Genomic DNA, 19100 nt, shown 5'->3' with positions numbered 1-19100 from the left:
GGGTTGCACCCGACCCGGCTGGCGGCGGTGGGTCTAGGCGCGGTAAAGGTACCCAACTCGCGGGTCGCTGCACGCACCGCCACATCAATAGTACCCAATTGTGGAGGCCCAGTACTCGATTTCGGCGGCCACGGCCGCAGCGCCGCGGCTGCAGCGGCGTCTGCCGTGCCGGCCACGCGGTCGTCGGGGCCACCGCCGTCCGCCAGGCCGCTCCCGGAGGCTGCCTGCCGCTCTGGGCGTGGTCAGGGCGGAATCGCGGTGCGGGCGCGAGCTCAAAAAGTGACGGTACCATAACAAGCTTCCAAATTGATAGCGGACTTTTCCCTCTACTTCTTCTTCCCCTTCACATCTACAACAGATAATCCATCCATCCATCGTCATCCATCGTCTACCCGCGTAGACCCCCAGGTTGTTCACAGCACCGAACACAGACACCAGAGGCTCGGAAGACACTGCGGCAGGATACAGCAGGCGACCGGACCACAGAGGCCGCATAGGAGCACAGTGCGATAAGCGCAAAGACACAACAAGATGAATCCCGAGTGGTACGTTGTCGTGGTGGCGGGGCTGACGAGACAGAGTATAGTTACGCGGCAAGTGGACTGACGGAAGATACGACTACCTGTTCAAGCTGTTGCTGATCGGCGACTCGGGCGTGGGCAAGTCGTGTCTGCTGCTGCGGTTTGCGGACGACACGTACACCGAGTCGTACATCTCGACGATCGGCGTGGACTTTGTGAGTGGCCCGGCCGCGCGGCGCTGACCGCAGAAAATCCGCACGATCGAGCTCGAGGGCAAGACGGTCAAGCTGCAGATCTGGGACACGGCCGGCCAGGAGCGTTTCCGGACGATCACGTCGTCGTACTACCGTGGCGCGCACGGCATCATCGTCGTCTACGACGTGACCGACCAAGGTGAGTGGTGGCGCGGCTGCGCGGGCGCTGACGGCAGAATCGTTCAGCAACGTCAAGCAGTGGATGCAGGAGATCGACCGCTACGCGACTGAGGGTGTCAACAAGCTCCTCGTCGGCAACAAGTCTGACATGGCCGACCGCAAGCTGGTTGAGTACACCGTGGCCAAGGAGTTCGCCGACGGCCTGGGCATCCCCTTCCTCGAGACCTCGGCCAAGTCGGCCACGAACGTCGAGCAGGCCTTCCTGACCATGGCCCGCCAGATCAAGGAGCGGATGGGCTCGCTGCCGTCCGGCCCCGGCAAGGGCCGCATCAACATTGGCGAGGGCGACAAGATCACGCCCGGCGGTGCCGGCGGCTGCTGCTGAGCGGAGAAGTCTTTCGTTACGTGTGATTATTGAATTTACGTTTAATTTGGTTTATGCCGGCCGGGGCCCTAGCGGCCGCCGGCGGCGCAGGAGCGTGAGCACGAACGCAACCGCGCGCGCGGTTGAGTCCATCAGCCGCTCTTTGAAGAAGAAGAGCAGGGCGGCGGTGAGCACCGACTGCACGAGCTTCGGCCGCAGCCCGGCGTAGAGCGACCGCACGCCGTTCTCACCAACGATCGCGCGCAGCTCGGCCACCAGCCCGCGCGTGCGTCCGTAGACGTGCTCGCGAGACTTGAGCGTGATGTAGGGGTACGTGGCCACCGTCGCCACAAGCTTGCCGACCGCGCCCATCACGAACGCGTCCCACGGCGTCAGCTTGCGGCGTCGCGCAAGCCGGATCCGCGCCTGCTCGAAGATCGTGTACTGTAGCACCGGGTTGATCACCAGCACCAGCGCCGGCGTGATGCCTGCCAGCAGCGCCCGCGGGTCCGTCTCGACGATGTCGCGCAGGATGGCCAGCGCGCTTGGCTGCGCGCCGCGCCGCGCCTGCTGCTGCCGCGTGTTGACCACCCATATCGGGTTCGTGGCCACCACCGTGGCGACGCCGGCCACCGCTCCAGCCGCCATGCTCTGCGAGACCGTCGCCGGGCGCGGGCCAGCCACGCGCGCGATCGCCCGCTTGGACGCCTCGTAGAAGTAGTAGTAGACAAAGTTGGTGACCGCGACGCCGGCCGCGGCCGACTCGACGCCAGCGTACAGCGCCGGCAGGCCCTCGCGCGCCAGCACAGCGTGCAGCGTGGTCGCCATCGACGGCCGGCGCCGGCGCTTGCCGCTCTCCGAGCTCTCGGGCGTGGCCTCGGCCGGCGTGTGCTGCTCCTTGTTCGACTCCAGCTGTGCGCGCGTCGAAAGCGTCAGCAGCGGATGCGTGATCACGGCCGCCAGCAGGCCGGCGGCCGAACCAGACAGAGCGTGCGTGAGCGTGTCCATCGGGGCGTTGTCGTCGGGCGGCGTGCGGCTCCCACGGCAACTTATACGCTCCTTGTCCCGAACGTGATCTCCCTGCGCGGGGTAGTGCTGCCGAACGACGACATGGACGGCCCGGCCTACGACGAATTCGAGCGCTACGATTTTGAAGCCGACGCCGACTTCCAGGTTTGTGCGCGCCCGGCTGGGCTGACTCCAGGCGGGCGTGGCCGCGCTGCCGGCCGACCCAGACACATTGCAGCGGGCACGGCTGTTTTACTGGGCACGGTACGATCTCGCGCTACCGAGCTGACCGCAGCAAAACCGGGCAGCCGGCGACCGTGGAGGGTTACGCCGCGTTCTGCGCAGGCCGCACGCGCGAGCCAGCCCGTGACGCGCCGTATCCGTCGTCGTTTGAGCACATTGTCGAGCTCATCACCACCGGCCAGGAGGTACCGGGCATCCGCGAGATCCCAAACGTTGTGCTGGGGGCGACGGCCTCTGCCGCACCGGCGCAGGCGCCACGCCGCAAGCCGTGGGAGGCCTGAGCCGCCACGGGCGGCGGAACTGGGCCGCACCGCGTGCGGCTCATGCGTCTCGTGCGGCTCAAGACGCTCCCGATACCGGCGGCCCTAGACTGGTCTGCGCCGCACACCGTGCGGCGCACCGTGATCACATGTACCGTGACTGTAGCTTACCAACATGCGTGTCAGACCGGCTGTGCCGGAGCTCTGGCTGAGGCGTGTCGCATCGCGCTGTCCGCCAAGCCGAATTGTGTGTAGTCGCGCTCGGTCGCTCGGCTGTGCTCGACCGCGTCCACCCACGCCAGTGACCGCCCGTGGTCGCCCGCCGCGCTCGTTGGGTCGCGAGCCTTCGCGGATCGGCGGGCACCGCCAGCTATGTCTACGAGCCAACGACGCAGTCGCTGAGACTGCGTCTGCGCGTGCCTGATCTCCGGTTAAAGCGTCTCGTTAATGCGTCGGCACCGGCTGCAAACAGATACAGTGCCATGGAGGCTAAATGCCAAGGCCCTTCATGCAGGTTCAGCTGGGGGTCCCTGATATGGAAAAGATAGGCCGGTGCGATAGCATTGACGGAGATACGCTGGAACATAGATAGCAGATATGTACACGACCATACCGCGGCCCGGGCGCAGGTATGGCCAGCGGTAGCGCGGGATAACCGCCCGGCGCATCCGTATGTCCGGCCGCCGGCCCGCCAGCGTACGACGTAGCGGTCGACCGAGGAGCGCGCGCTCGGTTTCGTCCGCGATCTGTCAGCCCTTGCAGGGCTCGTTGACGCGTTGGGCGTAAGGCACGCCACAGCCAGCAGGCCGTGCGGACATAGTGGGCACGCCAGCAGCCACAGCGCAATGGCGCGGTGATCGACGGTCAACTGTCATCCGCGGCGTGGTGAACACCACGAACCCTAGCGAACAGCCCAGGGCGCGGGCGTCGCCGCCGGCCAGAGCGCTCTCCAGCAGCCGACGTGTCGCGGGCGTCTGCCGCCGGCCACCGGACGCCGCAGGCTGTACCGGCCATAGCGGCACCATCGGCCAGAAGCGGTTAGGACTGGGGTGTCCGATAAAGGCGCTGGCGCTAAGGAGAGTGTCTTGCCTAGTGCTCACGGCGAGAGGCACTGCAGCTTTTTTGCCGGTCTAGGGTAGTGCGCCAGCCGGACATTACCACGCTGGAAACTCCGATATGCTGCAGCGGCTGGAGCCGGAGCCGCAACCATGACGCGTGCTGCATGAGTGGCGCAGACAGTGCATACGTCTGCGTGCCGGCGGGGGAGGGGGGCGCTAAACACGGGACCGGTCCAAAGCGCATCCGACGGGGGTGTGGCGCAGGCTGGCACTTGCGACGTCCGAAGCTGTCGCGCTAGGCACGCTCTAGCATGACCCCAAAGGTCGTAGCTAGAGCGAACAGATAGCAGTGGGTCGATGGGTGGAGCTAATGTCGGGGCTCGCTAGCTGCGCTAGGCCACCAGGCCCGACGGCGACTCATGCCTTGGCGGGTCACCCGACGGCCGCGCGGCCGGCGGAGTGCTGCGGGAGACGGTAGGAGACGGCCAGGGGTAGGGACTGAGACAGAGGGGCATGGAATTCACCGGGCGGCGGACGACGCATGGTGGCTGCCAGAAAGCTTGGCAGCCTCAAACGGCTCTCAGGGGCGGCGGGCGATCGGCAGTCAGCCGCGACGGCGGTGACGCGGTCGGCCGCGCAGTGCGGCGCGATGCGGCGCGGCGTGGCGCGTGGTGGCGTTGCGGCCCGCGACAAGTGCGCCCGATCTGCGCGCGCCGGGAACATGCTGCGCGCCGACCGGCCGATCGCGGTCGCGGCCGCCCACGGCCCTGTGAGCGCTGCAGCGCGTGGTGTGTGCGCGCGCTGCAGTGCCGCCGTCGGGACCGTCGGTTTCATATTGTTTGACACGTCGTGTTGCACGGGACATGCGGCGGTGCGTTGGAGCACGCCACAGCGCCGCACGACAACGTCGCGCTCTCACTTCACCATGGACTTAACTCTGACAAGGCTCTCAGCGGCCACGCGGCGTCTCGGCGTGGCCGCGTTGCAGCGCACGCGCGCTGGCGCTGGCGGCGGCGTCCGGCGGAGTAGCGGCCGCGGTGGGCCGCCGGGGCCGAACGAGTCCGTCGATCTGCTGCCGCGTACGGTCGAGACATTGCTGGACTCGCTGCTGCCGGCGATCCCGCACTCGCCGGCTCCGCCGGCCGAGCTACTGTCGCCACACGTCCAGCTGCGCCTGCTGCCCAAGACACACCCGCGGTTCCCGGCGGTGCGCGGGCGGGTGGCGTACATGGCGACGTGGCGGCTGGCGCAGATGGTCCTGCCGTTTGTCGCGCTCGGCCCGGTCGAGGGCGCGGCGGCGGCGGTGCCGGACGAGCGGCGGCTGCAACGCGACCAGCGCGTCGAGTTCGTGGTCGACAGCCTGCGCATGGAGGACGCGAGCGGAGCGACGATGGCGCTTAGCTCCGGCGGCGTGCGCGACGTGCGGGCGAGCGCGGGCGCGCGGCTGTACGTGCGCTGGCGCACGCTTTTCACGGCGCCAGCCGACGGCCCCGACGGACGCGTCGAGGTCGACGTGGCCACGATCGCCGGCACGTTCACGTTCGAGTTCGACGAGGCCGGCCGGATCCTGGTGCACTCGATCGACGACGTCGAGGAGGTGCGGTCGGGCGCGGACGCGCCGGCGACGGCGGCGCGGCCGCTGGGCAGCCTGCTCATGGCGCGGCGTGTAGACGAGTGATTGCATCTAATCGATAATGTACATTGGTCGCGCGCGCCGGGCCCAGGCGCGGCCGGCGACGTAAATTACAAGCGGTCATTAGGCGGAAGTGTCTTGGATAAATGTGTTGGCGCCAGCGCCCGCGGTCGCGGTCGCGGTCGCGGTGTTCGTGGCCGTGCCGGTGCCGGTGGCAGTCGGCGCGGATGCAGTCGGGCTCAGCAGCGCGCCGGCCAGGGCGAGCTTGCCGCCGGCCGCGGCGTCGTCCGCGGGCGTGTCCGGTGGCGGCGCAGGCCCGTCGGCGGCCAGCGAGACCGCGGCCGCGTTGACCTCAGCGGCCGAGGACGTGATGACGCCCGAGCCCGGGCGGTTGTAGGGGCCGCGGTCGGTGCCGCCGGTGGCGGGCGAGCGCCCGGCCGCGTCGGGCGCCGGGCGCTCCTCGACCTTCTCGGGCTCCTTGTACTCGCTGCTCGGCACCCACTGCTGCACGCGCGCGTCCCAGACGTGGCCGGCAAAGCGCTCGTTCGTGAGCGAGCGGCGCGAGTACTCGCGCATGAGCACCTTCTCGAACTCGTAGGGAATGTAGGCCTTCTTGCCGAGGAACAGCGTCTGGCGCAGCGGGAGAATGTCGTCGATCAGGTACCGGTGGTTGTTTTTGCACGAGACCACGTTCGGCTTGTGGACCGGGTCGACCTCGACCAGGGCCGTGATGTCGATGTAGAGGCCGGTCTCGGTGTCGACGAAGCGGCCGTCGATCAGGTTCTGGGCGTTGCCGCGCTGGCGGTAGATGTAGTACGGATTGATGATGAGATAGTACCGGCGCTCGGGCGCATTGTCGGGCTTGTACGTGAAGAACTGGTCGTTGAGCTCCTTCTCGAGTCGGCGCATGGTCTTGACCGACATCTGGACGTCCACGTCCACGTCCCACGGCAGCGTCTCGCCGTTCCACCACCAGCCGAGCAGCGTGCCGTGCGCGATCCACGACTCGATGTTGTGCTCGTCCAGCACGTGGAACCACGCGTTGACCATCCAGCGGATGGCCTGGTTGCGTGTGGGCGTGTCGAGCTCGGTCTTGAAGTACTTGCGGTCGTAGTGCAGGCCGACCACGCGGCGGCCGCGCTTGACGGCCGCCTCGAAGAAGTACTTGGGCGGGCCCGACACGGCCGCCGGCCGCCCCTTGCGCTGCGACTGCGCCTTGGCCAGCTGCGCGGCCTGCGCGGCCGACGCGCCCGGCGGCACGTACGGCGGCGGCGGCGCCAGGTAGAACTGCTCGTGCGAGAGCGACATGGACGTCAGCGGCTCCGGCGCCACCGTCGCTGTTGTCTGCGCCACAGACGACCGGAATCCTGGTGTGAAGAAGACGAAGAACGTGGGCGTGAGGATCAGCGCCAGCGCCACGTACAGCGTGGTCGACGACCGCCGCATCATCTGTTCGTCAGCCTCTGCCCCTGCCGCGCGGCCGCCCCCCCGCGGCCGCCCCGTGTCTGGCCAGGCCCCGCACGGCGCGACACCCACTGCGCCGCCCGCCGGCCGCTCCCAGCCGCCTCCGCCGCACTTACCTTGCAGTCGGCGCGATCAGACGACTATGTGCTGCTAAGAACGACCTTGGCCGTCTAGTACCGCCAAAGTCCGCTCTGCGTGACTCGGTGCGCTCGCTCCACTCTGGATCTGGCTCGTCGCAGCCCCTTGTGATCTTGCCGATAGAGAATACAGAACCGGCAGAGGGCAGGAAAATTGAATGAAAAATGCTCGGGGCTTTGGTCAAAAATTTAAAAGGAATCCCATTTTGCTTCTCGCCATTGCCGGTAACTATAATGATAATCATCAAACCTAGTAGCGCTAAAAAGCCACGCAATTACACCCACCCGGCGCCTGCCCCTGCCAGCCGGCCGGCCGTTGCTGACGTCGGCCGCGAGTCGTGCGTGCACTAGCCTTGGTGGCTGCGCGGACCGTGCCGCTGCGCCACGGCGGCGGACCGGCGATGCGCCACACTACGCCACTTCGGGGGGCCGCGCCACAGCTGCGGCGGGCCTTGCCGCGCCATGGAACGCCGCCCGGCGTCCGGGACCCTGCGCCCCACCGAGCCCACCCGGCGCGCGGCAGCCGCCGGTGCAGCCGGTGGTCCCGCGGCCGGCGCGGCGCCGCCGCCGGCCGCGCGCGGGGCTGCGCGGTGGGCGCGATTGCGCCGCGGGCCGGCTTTGTTTTGGCTCCCAGCCGAGCCGCACCAGCCACGACGCACCCGCCACTGCTCACGCGGCGGCTTATGCGTCTGCGCTGATTGGCGTTGCTTCCCTTCCCAGAAGGCGGCGCTGGCCGCGCGTCCTGGTCTAGCTTTTCCAGAACGCTCGCCTAGGGCCGGCTGGAGCCAGCCTAGGGCAGGTACACGCGCACCGCCGCCGCGCGGCTCCGACAGAGCCCACGGCGGGAGCGGCGGCTGCCGCTGCCTTATCGCCGCCCCGCAGAGGACTCGCGTGCGCGGTTGCCTCATTGGCGGCCGTGTGAGGGCGGCGCACACGACCGCCGAGGCGGGAGGCAAAACGACCGGCTGCGCTAGGCCCGTTTGGGATGGCGCCCTGCATTCCTGCCGATCTGGGCTAGATATACGTTACCCGGGCTGGCTTTCGGGGCTCCACACGACGTCAGGTCGCGTGCACGTCACGTGTGCGAACACTTTGGGCCGCCCGCGGTGATCGTCACGTGCCGCCTTGTCCGCCGGGTGCGCGACGCCCTTGGCGGCTGGGCGCCGCGGCGCGATCGCCGCGGTCGTTGTGCGCCGGCTGCGCGGAGCAGCCGGTGCCGGGCGCCGGGCGCCATGCCCGGGCCGGGCTGCGGCGTCGGCCCGTGCGGCTCGTGCGGCTCGTGCGGCTCGTGGCCACCACTGACGTAGCCCGCGCCGGCAAGTTCCGCGGCCGCGCGGCCGTGCGAGCGCGTGCCGGCCACGGGGCCCGGCTGCGATCATCCGGTGCTGCAGCTACGCGAAAGCGATGGCGCCACGCCTGCGGCGCTGCGGCGCCGCCGGCGCGGGCAAGCGCGCCTCGTCGCGCCCGACCAGATCTGACGTCCGGGGCCTGGTCTGGCCTGGCCCGAAGGCCCGGCTAGCGAAGACGCAATTGCGCTCCCAGCCCTAGGCTCAGCCCTAGGCTGGGCCTGCGCAGGCCTAGAGGCCCCGCGTGTGCAGCCGGCGCCCATTGTTGCATTGAGCCGGCTAGCGGCGTCATTGTCGACCGGCGCGGTCTAGGCCGACACGGTCATGGCCGATCATGGCGGCGGCCACGCGTCCCTGAGTCCCCGCAGACCAGCCCGGCGCAAGCTACGATACAGGCGCGTGGCACGCAGCTAGCGTGTACGCGCAGGCCGGCCCGGCCCGGCCCGGTGCCGGGCGCGTAGTCCGCTGTTCGCGGTGTGATCGCTGTTCGCGGTAGAAAGACAAAGTTCGGTTCTATTACGACGTGCCGGTCACGGCAAGCTTTTGCAGGTGGCTCATGAAGGTCTGCAGACTGACGTCGTCGGTCAGGACGACGGCCGAGCCGGTCGCGCCGCCGTACGCGCCGCCCGACTGGTGCGTCGTCGACGGGTTGAGCTTCGAGAGCAGGAAGCGGGCCTGACTGCCGCCGGCGTCGGTGTCGATGAAGCGCGGCAGCGGGAAGCGGTCGACAAGGAGCTCGGCGGCCTCGTTGCGGGGCGCAGCAAGCAGGTCGCGGAAGCTCTGGTACTCGTCCTGGTCCTGGTAGCCGGCCTTGCGCCACTGAGCGATGGTCTCGCCGTGGAAGATGAGGATGTGGAAGAAGGTGTCGAGCAGGAGGATGTGGTCGGGCTTGATCGAGACCGAGTCGAGCAGGACGGGGTGGGGTGGGACGTCGAAGGTGAACGAGATCAGCGTGGGCTGGATCATGATCAGCGAGTTGGTGACGTCCTCGCGGTTGAGCACGTAGCGGTAGAACGCGGTCTCGTCCGGCGAGTTGTTGAAGACCTGGAGGAACTGGCTCCGCCGCAGATGGAACATGAACTGCGGGTACAGGCTGAAGTTCTGCGAGAGGCGGAACGAGGACGGGTCGTCCTTGCGGTAGTCGGCGAACTTCTGGCAGAGCCGGATGAGCATCCGGTCGGTCCAGCGCAGCACGTCCGGGCCGTCGTCGACCTCGGCCTTGAAGACGGCGATGCGGGCCATGAGCACGGCGGCGGCCTCCTGGTCGAACGACTGGGCGATGGCGGGGTCGCCGCCGGCGGTGAGGTTGCGCGCGAGCGTGGTCACGCGCAGGTGGTACGTGCCCGACGCGTGCTGGTAGAACGTCAGGTACTGGATCAGGCCGCGCTGCATCGACTGCTGCACGGCGGGCGCGCCCTGCGTGACGACCTCGAAGTACGTCGCGTACGAGCTCGTCGGCGTGATGCCGCACATCTTCCACGCGCACGTGTTGCCGATGCCGATCTCGGTCTCGCCGACCGAGGCCGACTTCTTGTTCATCGACACGGCGTGGCCGATCAGGCCCGAGACCTTGAGCTCCTTGGTGGTCAGCACCTCGAGCGTGGCGTTGAAGCCCATCTGCAGGTAGCCCTGGCTGTCCTTGTTGAAGATGCGCTGGAACGACTGCTTGAAGATGGACGTGGCGAACGCGTCGGCGAGGATCATGGTGCCGCCCGTCAGGTTGGCCAGCGACTTCATCTCGAGCATGCCGATCTGGTCGTAGCAGCCCGCGAAGATGTCGACCATGTGGCCGTTGTTGGACGCGCGCTTGGCCAGGCCCTCGTAGAACTTGACGGCCTTCTTGTAGTGCTTGACGTTGTCGCGCTCGATGTCGTGGTGCGACCGGATCGGCTCGCGCAGCTCGGGGCCGACGACGGTGCCGGGGCCCTCGGTGCACGGCCCGCCGGCGAAGAGCATGACGCGCGCGCCCGTGTTGGGGAACGCCGTCTCGAGCAGGCCGACGGCCACCGAGAGCGCGACGCCCGTGCACCGCAGCGCGCGCTTGTCGTTCGCGACCGGCCACGGGTCCGGCTGCAGCTGCTCGAGCGTGTTGGTCAGCTGGAACTCGCACTGCTGGATCGGCAGCAGGAACCGCGCGGTCGCGCCGTACGTCTGCGGCGGCGGCCGGCCCTGCGGCAGCGGCTGCTGCGGCCGCAGGCCCGGCGCCAGCAGGCCCAGCATCTCCTGCACCTGCTTGGCCGTGTACTCCTTGCCGCCACGGAAGACAAACGACTTGGCGCACTCGGCGTAGCCGAGCTCGTGCACGTGCGCGGCCGTGCCGAACGTGATCAGCCCGACCAGCGCGTTCGGCGGGATCAGGCTGAGCGAGACAATGATCGAGTCCTTGAGCGCCTGCAGGTTCTCCTCCGACTGGCACGTGTCGACCACGAACAGGAACACCGGCGGCGACTGCACCGGCCGCGCGAGCACGTACTCGATCGTCGTGCTCTTGGGCAGCAGCTCGTGCGGCAGCGTCTGCGGCGAGATGTCCTTGTAGTGCGGCGGTAGCTGGTTACGCGACAGACAGAACGGGCCTGGCGTCAGCGCGCCCCGCGGGCTCACTTACAGATCCACAGCTTGGCCCGGATGTCCAATTGGCTGCGCGTCAGCGCCGGTCGCCGGAGACTTACCAGTACGGGTTCAGCACCGCCCGGCACGGCGCCCGGCACGTCACGGGCTCGTACTGCAGCATTGGCAGGTCCGGCCGCTCCTTGAGCGGCGTGTACAGCGACGCGATCGGCACCACCGTGCGCGACGCCTCCAGCCTGGTCGACGGGAAGACGTTCCATGAGAACCGGACGCCGTCGAGCTCCTCGATTTCCTCGAAATCCTGCACCGTCAGCGCGCTGCTCGCCATCCATCCGCGGCCGGGGACGCCCGCCGGGCCTGGCCGGTGCTTGACGGCCGCTGGCCGGCCCCGCCCGCCGCGCGCGGTGCCGGCCCGGCCGCCTGCCCGCCCGCGCTTGTTTGCCGTGTAAACAGCCGGCGCGGCATCCACAGCATCCGCATCCGCCCATCCGCGTTCTTACCATCGTGCTACCGCTCTGACCGCTTCTGACCGACTTTCTATATGAAATGAATGACCCGCCGGACACGAACCCGTGGATGGACGATGAGTGGTCTAGAAGAAAGCTACAGAATTTGCAACGTAGTAGGATTCCCCTTGAGAAAAGGCACACACGTTAAAGTTAGACCGCCCGTTTTGCCGTATCACAGCCAACGGCCGCCACTCGATAAGCCGGCTGGGAGCTGGGGACGCTGCGAGGAGCGGCCGGAGACGTAGAGCGGTCGGGCTAGACGTACGTGGGCTCTGGATGTGCCGCGGCGGCAATTGGCCGATGGGATTGGCCGGTGGCCGGCCGATGGCGGGCGATGGGACCGGCTGCCGGGCGGCTGCGGGCGCAGGCACGCGTTCTCGCACGCGCGCCGCGGCCGGCGGCCGCGGACGACGGCCGAGGCGCTGAGGCCGGGGGCCCGCGGCGAAGGCGGCCAGAGGACGGCGACGGGCGCACAGCCACGCGAGCCACGCACAAGCCACGCGAGCCGCACGCCGCACGCCGTGCGGCTCGCACGGCTCGCGCGCCGGTGGCGCAGGCGCTAGCGCCGCGTGCCAACGCGCCGGCCCGGTCCGCCGTTCGAACCGCGCAGCTTACAAAACAATATATTCAAGCTAGGTTCACGCCGCCCGCGCCGGCTCCGCCGCGTACGGCTGCAGGTCCAGCGTCAGCGCGCGCGAGCTGTTCTCGTCCTGCGCCCGGTAGATGCCCACCAGCGCGTTTGAGTGCTGGTACAGCGTGTTCTTCAGGCTGATGACGATAAACTGGAAGTCCGCGCTGGCGTGGCCCTGGATGTACTTTGCGATCTTGGCCACGTTGGCGTTGTCCAGCGCCGCGTCGACCTCGTCCAGCACGAAGAACGGCGAGGGCCGGAACGAGTGGATCGCAAACAGCAGCGCGAGCGCGGCCATGGTCTTCTCGCCGCCCGAGAGCAGGTCCATGTCGCGGAAGCGCTTCATGGGCGGCATGGCGTGGTACTTGATGCCCTCGAGATACGGTTCCTGCGGTCAGCGGTGCCAGCCGGGCACTTACGTCGAGGTCCTCGGCGGTCAGGTACGCGTTGCCGCCGAGCGTGAGCGCGTTGCTGCGCGTGAGCTCCTTGTAGATCTCGTCGATGCGGCCCGAGATGTGCTCGTAGGCCGCGTTGAAGAGCGACGAGCGGCGCTCCTTGACCTCGTTGAACTGGTCGCGCGCGCGCTTGGCCTCGCGCCGGACGGCCTCGAACTCCTTCTCGGTGTCGTGGAGGCGGTGCTCGACCTCGTCGAGGCGCTCGAGGACCTTCATGTTGGGCGTCATCTTCTCGAGCTCGGCCGAGAGCGCCTGGACGCGCTCGAGCAGGCCGTCCTCGACGTCGTCGGCGCCGTTGGTGCGCAGCTCGTCCGGCAGGCTCGCAAAGTCCACGACCACGCCGTAGTCGTCGGTCGCGCGCCGCACCTGCGTCGGCCCGGCGTCGTCGTCCAGGTCCATCATGTTGCCGGCCACGGCGTCCTCGCCCATGGGGATGTCGGCCAGCGAGCCCGCGAGCAGCGGCACGCGCACGCCCTCGATCTTGCAGTTGCGCAGCGTGCTCAGTCGCTGCGCGGCCGCCTGCTCGAGCTCCTCCTGCAGCGAGAGCACGCGCTTCGACGCCTGGTCGACGGCCTTGGACGCGGCCGCGACCGCGCCGCGCGCCTGCGCGACGCTCTCCGCGACCTCGTCCGCCGCCGCCTTGTGCGTGCGGAACTCGGCCCGCGTGCTCGCCAGCTGTGCCTGCAGCACGTCGATCTCGTCCTGCAGCGCGGCCTTCTCGGCCTCGAGCTGGACCAGCTGCGCGTCCTCGCGCTCGAGCCCGGCCGTGATGTTGGCGATGCGCTGCTCGGTCTCGGCCAGCCGCTCCTCCTCGAACTGGAGCTGGTTCTGCACGCGCGTCTTCTGCGTCGTGAGCTCGAGCCGGCGCTGCGCGGCGCGCTGCGCCAGCGCGCCCTGCCGCTCGTCGTACTCGCGGATGGACGCGACGCCGATGCGCCGGCAAAAGTCGGCAAACACGGCGTCCTCGATCGCGCGCACGCTGCGCGTGAGCTCCGCGACCTGGCCCTCGGTCGTCTTGTGCTGGGCCTGCAGCGCCTTGAGCCGCGGCCGCACGTCCTTGAGCTGGCCGTCGATGTGCTTGACCTCGTCCTCGCGCGTGCGCAGCGTCCGCCGGAGGTTGTTCTGCCGTCAGCGCGCTCGCCGGGCCACTTACCAGCTCGTCGCGGCTGCTGTTGAGCTTCATCTCGAGCCCGGACAGCTCGCCGCCGAGCGTCTCCTCCTCACTGCCGTGGCCCTTCTCCCGGGCGAGCTCGGCCAGCTGGTCCAGCAGGCTCTCCTTGAGCTTGGTCAGGCCCTTGGCCGCCTGGTCCTCCCACCGCTTCGAGTTCGAGCTGTTGTTGCGGCCGCCGGTCATGAGCCCGCCCTTGTGGATGACCGTGCCGTCGAGCGTGACGGCCTTGACGTCGACGCCGCGCTCCCAGCGCAGGTGCTTGGCCGTGTCGAGGTCCTCGCAGACGACGGACGAGCCGCAGACGTACTGCATTGCGCGCTCGTTGACCGGGTCGAAGTCGATGATGTCGATCGCCAGCCGCACGTTCTTGTTCATGCCGCGGATGCTCGCCATCACCGGCGTGTTGACGACCGAGTCGAGCGGGATGAACGTGGCCACGCCGGCGCGCTGCTCGCGGATGTACGTGATGCAGTACGTGGCCGTCTTCTGCGTGTCCACGACGATCGCGTCAAAGTTGCGGCCCAGCACGGTCGACATGGCCGTCTCGTACTTCTTCTGCTTGGGCTTGCAGAGGTCCGACACGCGGCCGTGCACGCCGGGAATGACGCGCTTGAGCGACGCGACCGTCTCGCGCAGCCGCGCCTCCTTCTCCGACTCGCGCCGGTCCGCGTTCATCTCGACGAGCTCGGCGAGACACCGCTGCAGCTTCTCGTTGAGCTCGGTCTCCTTGGCCTGCACGCGCAGCCGGCGCGCGACGAGCTCGTTCAGCGCCTGCTTCTTGGCCTCGAGCTCCTCGAGCTCGCGGTTGACGTGCGCCGACGCCTGGGCCTGCTTCGAGCCGAGCTCGGCGATCTCGGCGGCCAGCCGCTTCTTGTGCGCGTCCAGCTCGTCGGCCTTGTCGCGCGCGCGCGCCAGCGCCTCGTCGTCAATCCGCTGCTGCCGCAGGAAGTTCTCGAGCCGCAGGCGCTCGCCGGCCGCGCGGCTGTTGAACGCCTCGGTCAGCCGCGCGTGCTCGGCCATGTCCGCGTCTGTCAGCGCAATGCCCGACGCGCGCGCCAGCTCGCGCTGCTCGGCCTCGAACTTGGCGACCGCGCGGTCCACGTTGGCCAGGTCCTTGCGCAGCTGTGCGGCCGCCGCCGCCTGCCGCTTCTGGTCGACCTCGATCTCGGCCCGCCGCGCCTCGTGCCGCACCCGGTTCTGCCGGATCACCCGCAGCTTCTCGTCGACCGGCAGCAGCGCCGTCTGCTTGTCCTCGACGAGCTTCTCGTCCTTGCGGATCGCGCGCTCGTGCCGCTGCAGCACGCGCGCCACCTGCGCCTGCCGCGTGCGCGCCTCATCGAGCGTGGCCTGCGCGGCCGCGTGCTCGCGGTCGAGCTCGCGCGCCTCGCGCCGCGCGCTCTCGACGTCCGTCTGGCCGCGCTCGACGGCCGCGCCCAGGTGGCACAGCCGCCACAACACGTGTGCCGTCACGGCCGCCTCGCGCTCGCGGAGCTTACGCTCGTAGTTCTCCACCTCGACCTTCTGCTCCTGGTACTGCTTGATCTCGGCGTTGAACCCGCGCTTCTTGGTGAACGCCACCGTCGACGCCTCGGTCGCGCGCTCCTGCTCGAGCTTGAGCTGCTCGTACTGCTGCTTGTACTCGATCGAGCCCGAGATCTGCTCGATCAGCCGAGTGAGGTCCTTCGGGCTCTGGGCGGCGATCGCCTCGACGTCGCCCTGGAAGACGAGAAAGTTGCGCGCCTTGATCAGAATGTTCTCCTTCTCGAGCGCGGCCGTGTAGTCGGCCGCCGTCACCGTGCGCCCGTTCAGCCGGTACTCGCTGGCGCCCTGCGCCGTGATCCTGCCGTCAGCATGCCCGCGCGCCCGCTTACGTCCGCTTGAGCTGCAGCTCCGACCCGTCGTCCTTGACGTACACCGCCGTCACGGACGCCGTCGTCGCGTCCTTGCCGGTGGGCACGTTCGGCGAGTGGCCTGCCAGCACGCGGCCACGGTAGATCAGATCGCGCAGCTGGCTCGACCGCAACTGGCTCGACTTGATGCCCAGAACAAACGAGATCGCGTCCATCATGTTGCTCTTACCGGCCCCGTTGGGGCCGATGATGCTCGTAAAATTGGCATCGCCAAACTCGATCCGCTGTGTGTTGCGATACGACTTGAAGTTGCTGATCTCCAGCCGCTGGAGCCGGCCCATGGTGCTCCGGCTGTGTTGGTCGCGTCCGACGCGTCTGTTCGCGTCTGGGCCGCGTGCGCGTGGTTCGGGGGAGTGCGCTGGGAAGTGTGCGCGAGATGCGCTCGATGGGTGCTGCCTGTCGGCTGGCGCTTGCGCGGTTGGAGAGCTTTTGTAGCTGGCCGCGCGACGTCTTGTGCTGCCGGACGTGTGAGGCCGCGCGACGTGAGGTGGACACTAAATCCCGCGCGCCGCATAGCGTGCGGCTCAACGCGTGCCACGTGCTGCGCCACGCGTTTCGCGTCGCGCGGCGCAGCGGCCGTGGCGCCACGCTGTGGCGCCGTGGGTCCGCTGCAGGCGGCGTCGGACGGCGGCTCCGCTGAGAACGGCTGCCCTGCGGGCGGGCAGCGCCCGGACAGCGCCAGGCCGCCGGGCAGCAGCCTTCGGCGAAGAGGCCGAGGCCGCTGTGCGCGTACACCTCGTGCGGCTCAATGCGAGCGGCTGTCATGGCGTCCGACAGTGGACTGCATCCGCTGGGACACTAGTGGTGTCCATTGGCGCTGGAGCCCACTGCTACTCGATGTCCACTGCTAGTAACCCGCAGCGGTGTCACCCATTGCGGGCCAGTCTATGAGTGTCCATCACTCGGCTCCTGCGCACCCGCGCGCGCACCGAGACGCGTGCGCCCGGCACGGCTGCGCGCCTGCCGCGCATGGCCTATCAAGCAACGCGAGACCGGAGGTTGCACGGGCGACGCGATGCCGTTACCCTGCTGCAGCACAACCTGTCCTAGCGGGCGGCTGACGCACGGGCGCCGCACGCAGCGGCCGGGTGCGCCGGCCATTGGCCCAGGCGGCCGGCGGTGGGGCGCGCCGCACAGTGTGCGGCTCAAGCCGCAGCGTGTGCGGCTGGCCCCACCGCCCCACAGGGTTACCCGGCCGCACATTCGGCCCCGATGGGGCAATTCCCTATCCCTAAATCGCCGGCCGCAGGCAGGCCCTCCAGAAAATGCCCAGGGCCCGCGGCTAGGCTTAGCGGCGATAGTCCGGGTGGTCGACATCGCCTTATCAGGTTTTCCGTCCATTTCTTCTTCCTCCAACCAGACCGTCAACGATCGGAATCTAGGCAGCAGCCCGACCACGATCATCCACACCTGCTGGACGATCATTGACCGCGACACACCGACGGACGTATAGCGGCCCCGAGAACAGCGAAACCATGTCGACCGAGACCCAGGCCGAGACCGAGCAGGTGGGTAGCCCGGACATGGCCGTGGCCGGCGCGCGACGACGACGGCGGCCGCGGCCCAGCCGCCGAGACCGCCGTCTGGCCGCAGCCGGTCCGCCTGTTGCGGCCCGTCGCCGTCGCCGTTCGGCCGGCGCAATTGCGGAGGACGCCGCGCTGACCTCCAGGTGCCCTCGCCCGGCGTCGTCTTCTCCAACGCCTACCTGGACGAGCTCGTGGCGAACGTCCGCGCGCGGCCGTCGCCGTACTCGCAGCTGGTGGGCAGCGGCTCGCTGCCCAGCGCCAGTGTGGACCCGCTCAAGCTGCTCGAGCAGAACCCGTCGGTCGTCGCCGAAGAGGTACGTGCCCCGCCCACACGCGCTGACCGCAGGACGTCGAGCTGCTCGCGAGCGCTATCACGGCCGCCCTCGGCCTGCCGACCAAGACCGATGCCGTGCAGTACACGCTGGCTCTCACCGTCGAGGCTGTGACCGGTACGTGCACCCGAGCGCCCCGCTGACCCGCAGCCAACGCGAGCTTCGCGACCTCTCTCCTGGGCAAGGCCGACACCGTCAGCGCGCTGACGGCCGCGCTCGTTGCCGAGGAGGCCACCGCCGTGCTGGCCGCCAAGGTCCTTGTGATCGGCATCTGGTACGTCGCCGCGCGCGCGCCTGCTGACCGCAGCTCCGGCCCCGCGCCCTCGTCGGCCATCGTCGCCGTGTTTGACTACGCCGGCAAGCTCGTCGCGTCCGAGGACGTCAACTGCCAGGACCTCGGCGCGCAGGCGTTCGGCGCCGTCGGCGCCGTGCGCGTGGCTCGCCCGCTCTTCTGGAAGAGCCACGAGTCGTACGTGCCGTCGCTGCTGGCCGTTCTCCGCGGCGCCAAGGGCAACCTGCAGCTGCAGTACTACACGCTCTTTGCGTTCTGGGCGCTCACCTTCGACCGCTCCATCGCGGCCGCCATCAACGCCAAGTACGACCTCGTGACGCCCGTGCTCGAGGTGCTCAAGACCGCCATCAAGGAGAAGATCATCCGCGTGTCGATCTCGACCATCCAGCACCTGGTCTCGGCGCCCGGCAAGGCCAACGTTGACGCGATCCTGCTCGCGGGCGGCCTGCCGGTCCTGCAGGGCCTGGCCCTGCGCAAGTGGACCGACGAGGACATCTCGACAAGCCTGCAGGCCATCGTGGCCGAGCTCGAGGAGCACAACGCCTACATGTCCACCTTCGACTTCTACCTCGTCGAGCTCAACTCGGGCCGCCTCAAGTGGGGCACCGCCCACAAGGAGCTCGACTTCTGGAAGCGCAACGCCGACCTCTTCCGCGAGGACAACTGGAAGCTGCTCAAGCAGCTGGGCACCATCATCTCGGCCTCGACCGACCCCACCGTACTCGCCGTGGCCTGCAACGACGTCACCTACCTCGTCACCGAGCAGCCTGCCGCGCTCAAGGTGCTCGAGGGCATGGGTGTCAAGGCCAAGATCATGGAGCTCATGGCCAACTCCGACAACGAGCTTAAGTACCAGGCCCTGAAGGCCACCCAGGTCTTTGTCGCCAAGACCTTCGCCTAGTCACCAAAATCGCATAGCCCGGTCCCGGGCCCGCGCTGCTTGTCTGCCGCTCTGTCCGGCCCAATTGTCACTCATCGTCGTGCTTTTGTCTATAGAATCATCTTCTACAATGCTGCGCGTAGCGTGCAGCCGGGAGGGGTGCAGCGCCTGCGGGCTGGCTGCGGCCGACCTGCGGGTCGGCTGCGGGTCGGCTGCGGCTGGCTGTGGACCGCCTGCCGGCGTGCATGCCGCGGCTCAGGTTCTGGTGCCAGGTGCCGCCGTGGTGGTGATTTGCTGCGGCGCCACTCCGGTGGCATATTGCCGCAGACCCACGCTGTTGGCATGTTGCCGCAGACCCACGCCGTTGGCATATTGCCGCTCTACCGTCCTGCTGGACTATATCCGCCGACCCGTACCG

At 68.7% G+C, this 19100-nt stretch overlaps 8 protein-coding genes across 8 annotated transcripts; 4 read left to right on the top strand and 4 right to left on the bottom strand.

Moving 5' to 3' along the window:
- The first annotated feature begins 326 nt into the window (after nt 1–326).
- On the top strand, nt 327–1334 carry V1510DRAFT_411715 (P-loop containing nucleoside triphosphate hydrolase protein). The gene is made up of 4 exons (XM_066932952.1): nt 327–542; nt 613–736; nt 770–914; nt 952–1334. Exons 1-4 carry the CDS (start codon nt 532–534, stop codon nt 1278–1280), a joined length of 609 nt encoding a protein of 202 aa, XP_066791042.1. The 5' UTR covers nt 327–531; the 3' UTR covers nt 1281–1334.
- Nucleotides 1278–2346, bottom strand: V1510DRAFT_411713 (mitochondrial carrier domain-containing protein). Its single transcript, XM_066932951.1, has one exon. The coding sequence runs from the start codon at nt 2265–2267 to the stop codon at nt 1332–1334; it is 936 nt and encodes a 311-aa protein (XP_066791041.1). The 5' UTR covers nt 2268–2346; the 3' UTR covers nt 1278–1331.
- Nucleotides 2347–2569: 223 nt separating this feature from the next.
- On the top strand, nt 2570–2791 carry V1510DRAFT_360581 (uncharacterized protein; the record flags this gene model as incomplete). The annotated part of the gene is made up of 1 exon (XM_066931027.1): nt 2570–2791. A coding segment is annotated over one exon (222 nt), but the record flags the coding sequence as incomplete, so codon positions are not given.
- A 2109-nt stretch (nt 2792–4900) lies between these two features.
- V1510DRAFT_353102 (uncharacterized protein) lies at nt 4901–5497 on the top strand (the record flags this gene model as incomplete). Its single annotated transcript, XM_066930877.1, has 1 exon — nt 4901–5497. A coding segment is annotated over one exon (597 nt), but the record flags the coding sequence as incomplete, so codon positions are not given.
- A 48-nt stretch (nt 5498–5545) lies between these two features.
- On the bottom strand, nt 5546–7181 carry V1510DRAFT_274911 (LicD family-domain-containing protein). Its single transcript, XM_066930608.1, has 2 exons — nt 7042–7181; nt 5546–6910 (listed from the first exon to the last, which is right to left on the bottom strand). Exon 2 carries the CDS (start codon nt 6908–6910, stop codon nt 5585–5587), a length of 1326 nt encoding a protein of 441 aa, XP_066791038.1. The 5' UTR covers nt 7042–7181; the 3' UTR covers nt 5546–5584.
- Nucleotides 7182–8894: 1713 nt separating this feature from the next.
- Nucleotides 8895–11735, bottom strand: V1510DRAFT_411706 (uncharacterized protein). Its single transcript, XM_066932950.1, has 4 exons — nt 11477–11735; nt 11078–11277; nt 11014–11045; nt 8895–10981 (listed from the first exon to the last, which is right to left on the bottom strand). Exons 1-4 carry the CDS (start codon nt 11477–11479, stop codon nt 8925–8927), a joined length of 2292 nt encoding a protein of 763 aa, XP_066791037.1. The 5' UTR covers nt 11480–11735; the 3' UTR covers nt 8895–8924.
- Nucleotides 11736–12092: 357 nt separating this feature from the next.
- Nucleotides 12093–16107, bottom strand: V1510DRAFT_373836 (RecF/RecN/SMC protein). Its single transcript, XM_066931519.1, has 4 exons — nt 15614–16107; nt 13725–15582; nt 12536–13693; nt 12093–12504 (listed from the first exon to the last, which is right to left on the bottom strand). Exons 1-4 carry the CDS (start codon nt 15931–15933, stop codon nt 12124–12126), a joined length of 3717 nt encoding a protein of 1238 aa, XP_066791036.1. The 5' UTR covers nt 15934–16107; the 3' UTR covers nt 12093–12123.
- Nucleotides 16108–16928: 821 nt separating this feature from the next.
- V1510DRAFT_411700 (armadillo-type protein) lies at nt 16929–18813 on the top strand. Its single transcript, XM_066932949.1, has 5 exons — nt 16929–17160; nt 17322–17492; nt 17525–17627; nt 17661–17784; nt 17818–18813. The coding sequence occupies exons 1-5, from the start codon at nt 17128–17130 to the stop codon at nt 18701–18703; spliced, it is 1317 nt and encodes a 438-aa protein (XP_066791035.1). The 5' UTR covers nt 16929–17127; the 3' UTR covers nt 18704–18813.
- The last annotated feature ends 287 nt before the right edge of the window (nt 18814–19100 follow it).

Source organism: Dipodascopsis tothii, assembly GCF_038497935.1.
Source record: "Dipodascopsis tothii strain CBS 759.85 unplaced genomic scaffold V1510scaffold_4, whole genome shotgun sequence".
In the NCBI taxonomy this organism is placed as follows: domain Eukaryota; kingdom Fungi; phylum Ascomycota; class Lipomycetes; order Lipomycetales; family Lipomycetaceae; genus Neoaidaea; species Neoaidaea tothii.
This window is presented reverse-complemented; position numbering and strand designations above follow the sequence as displayed.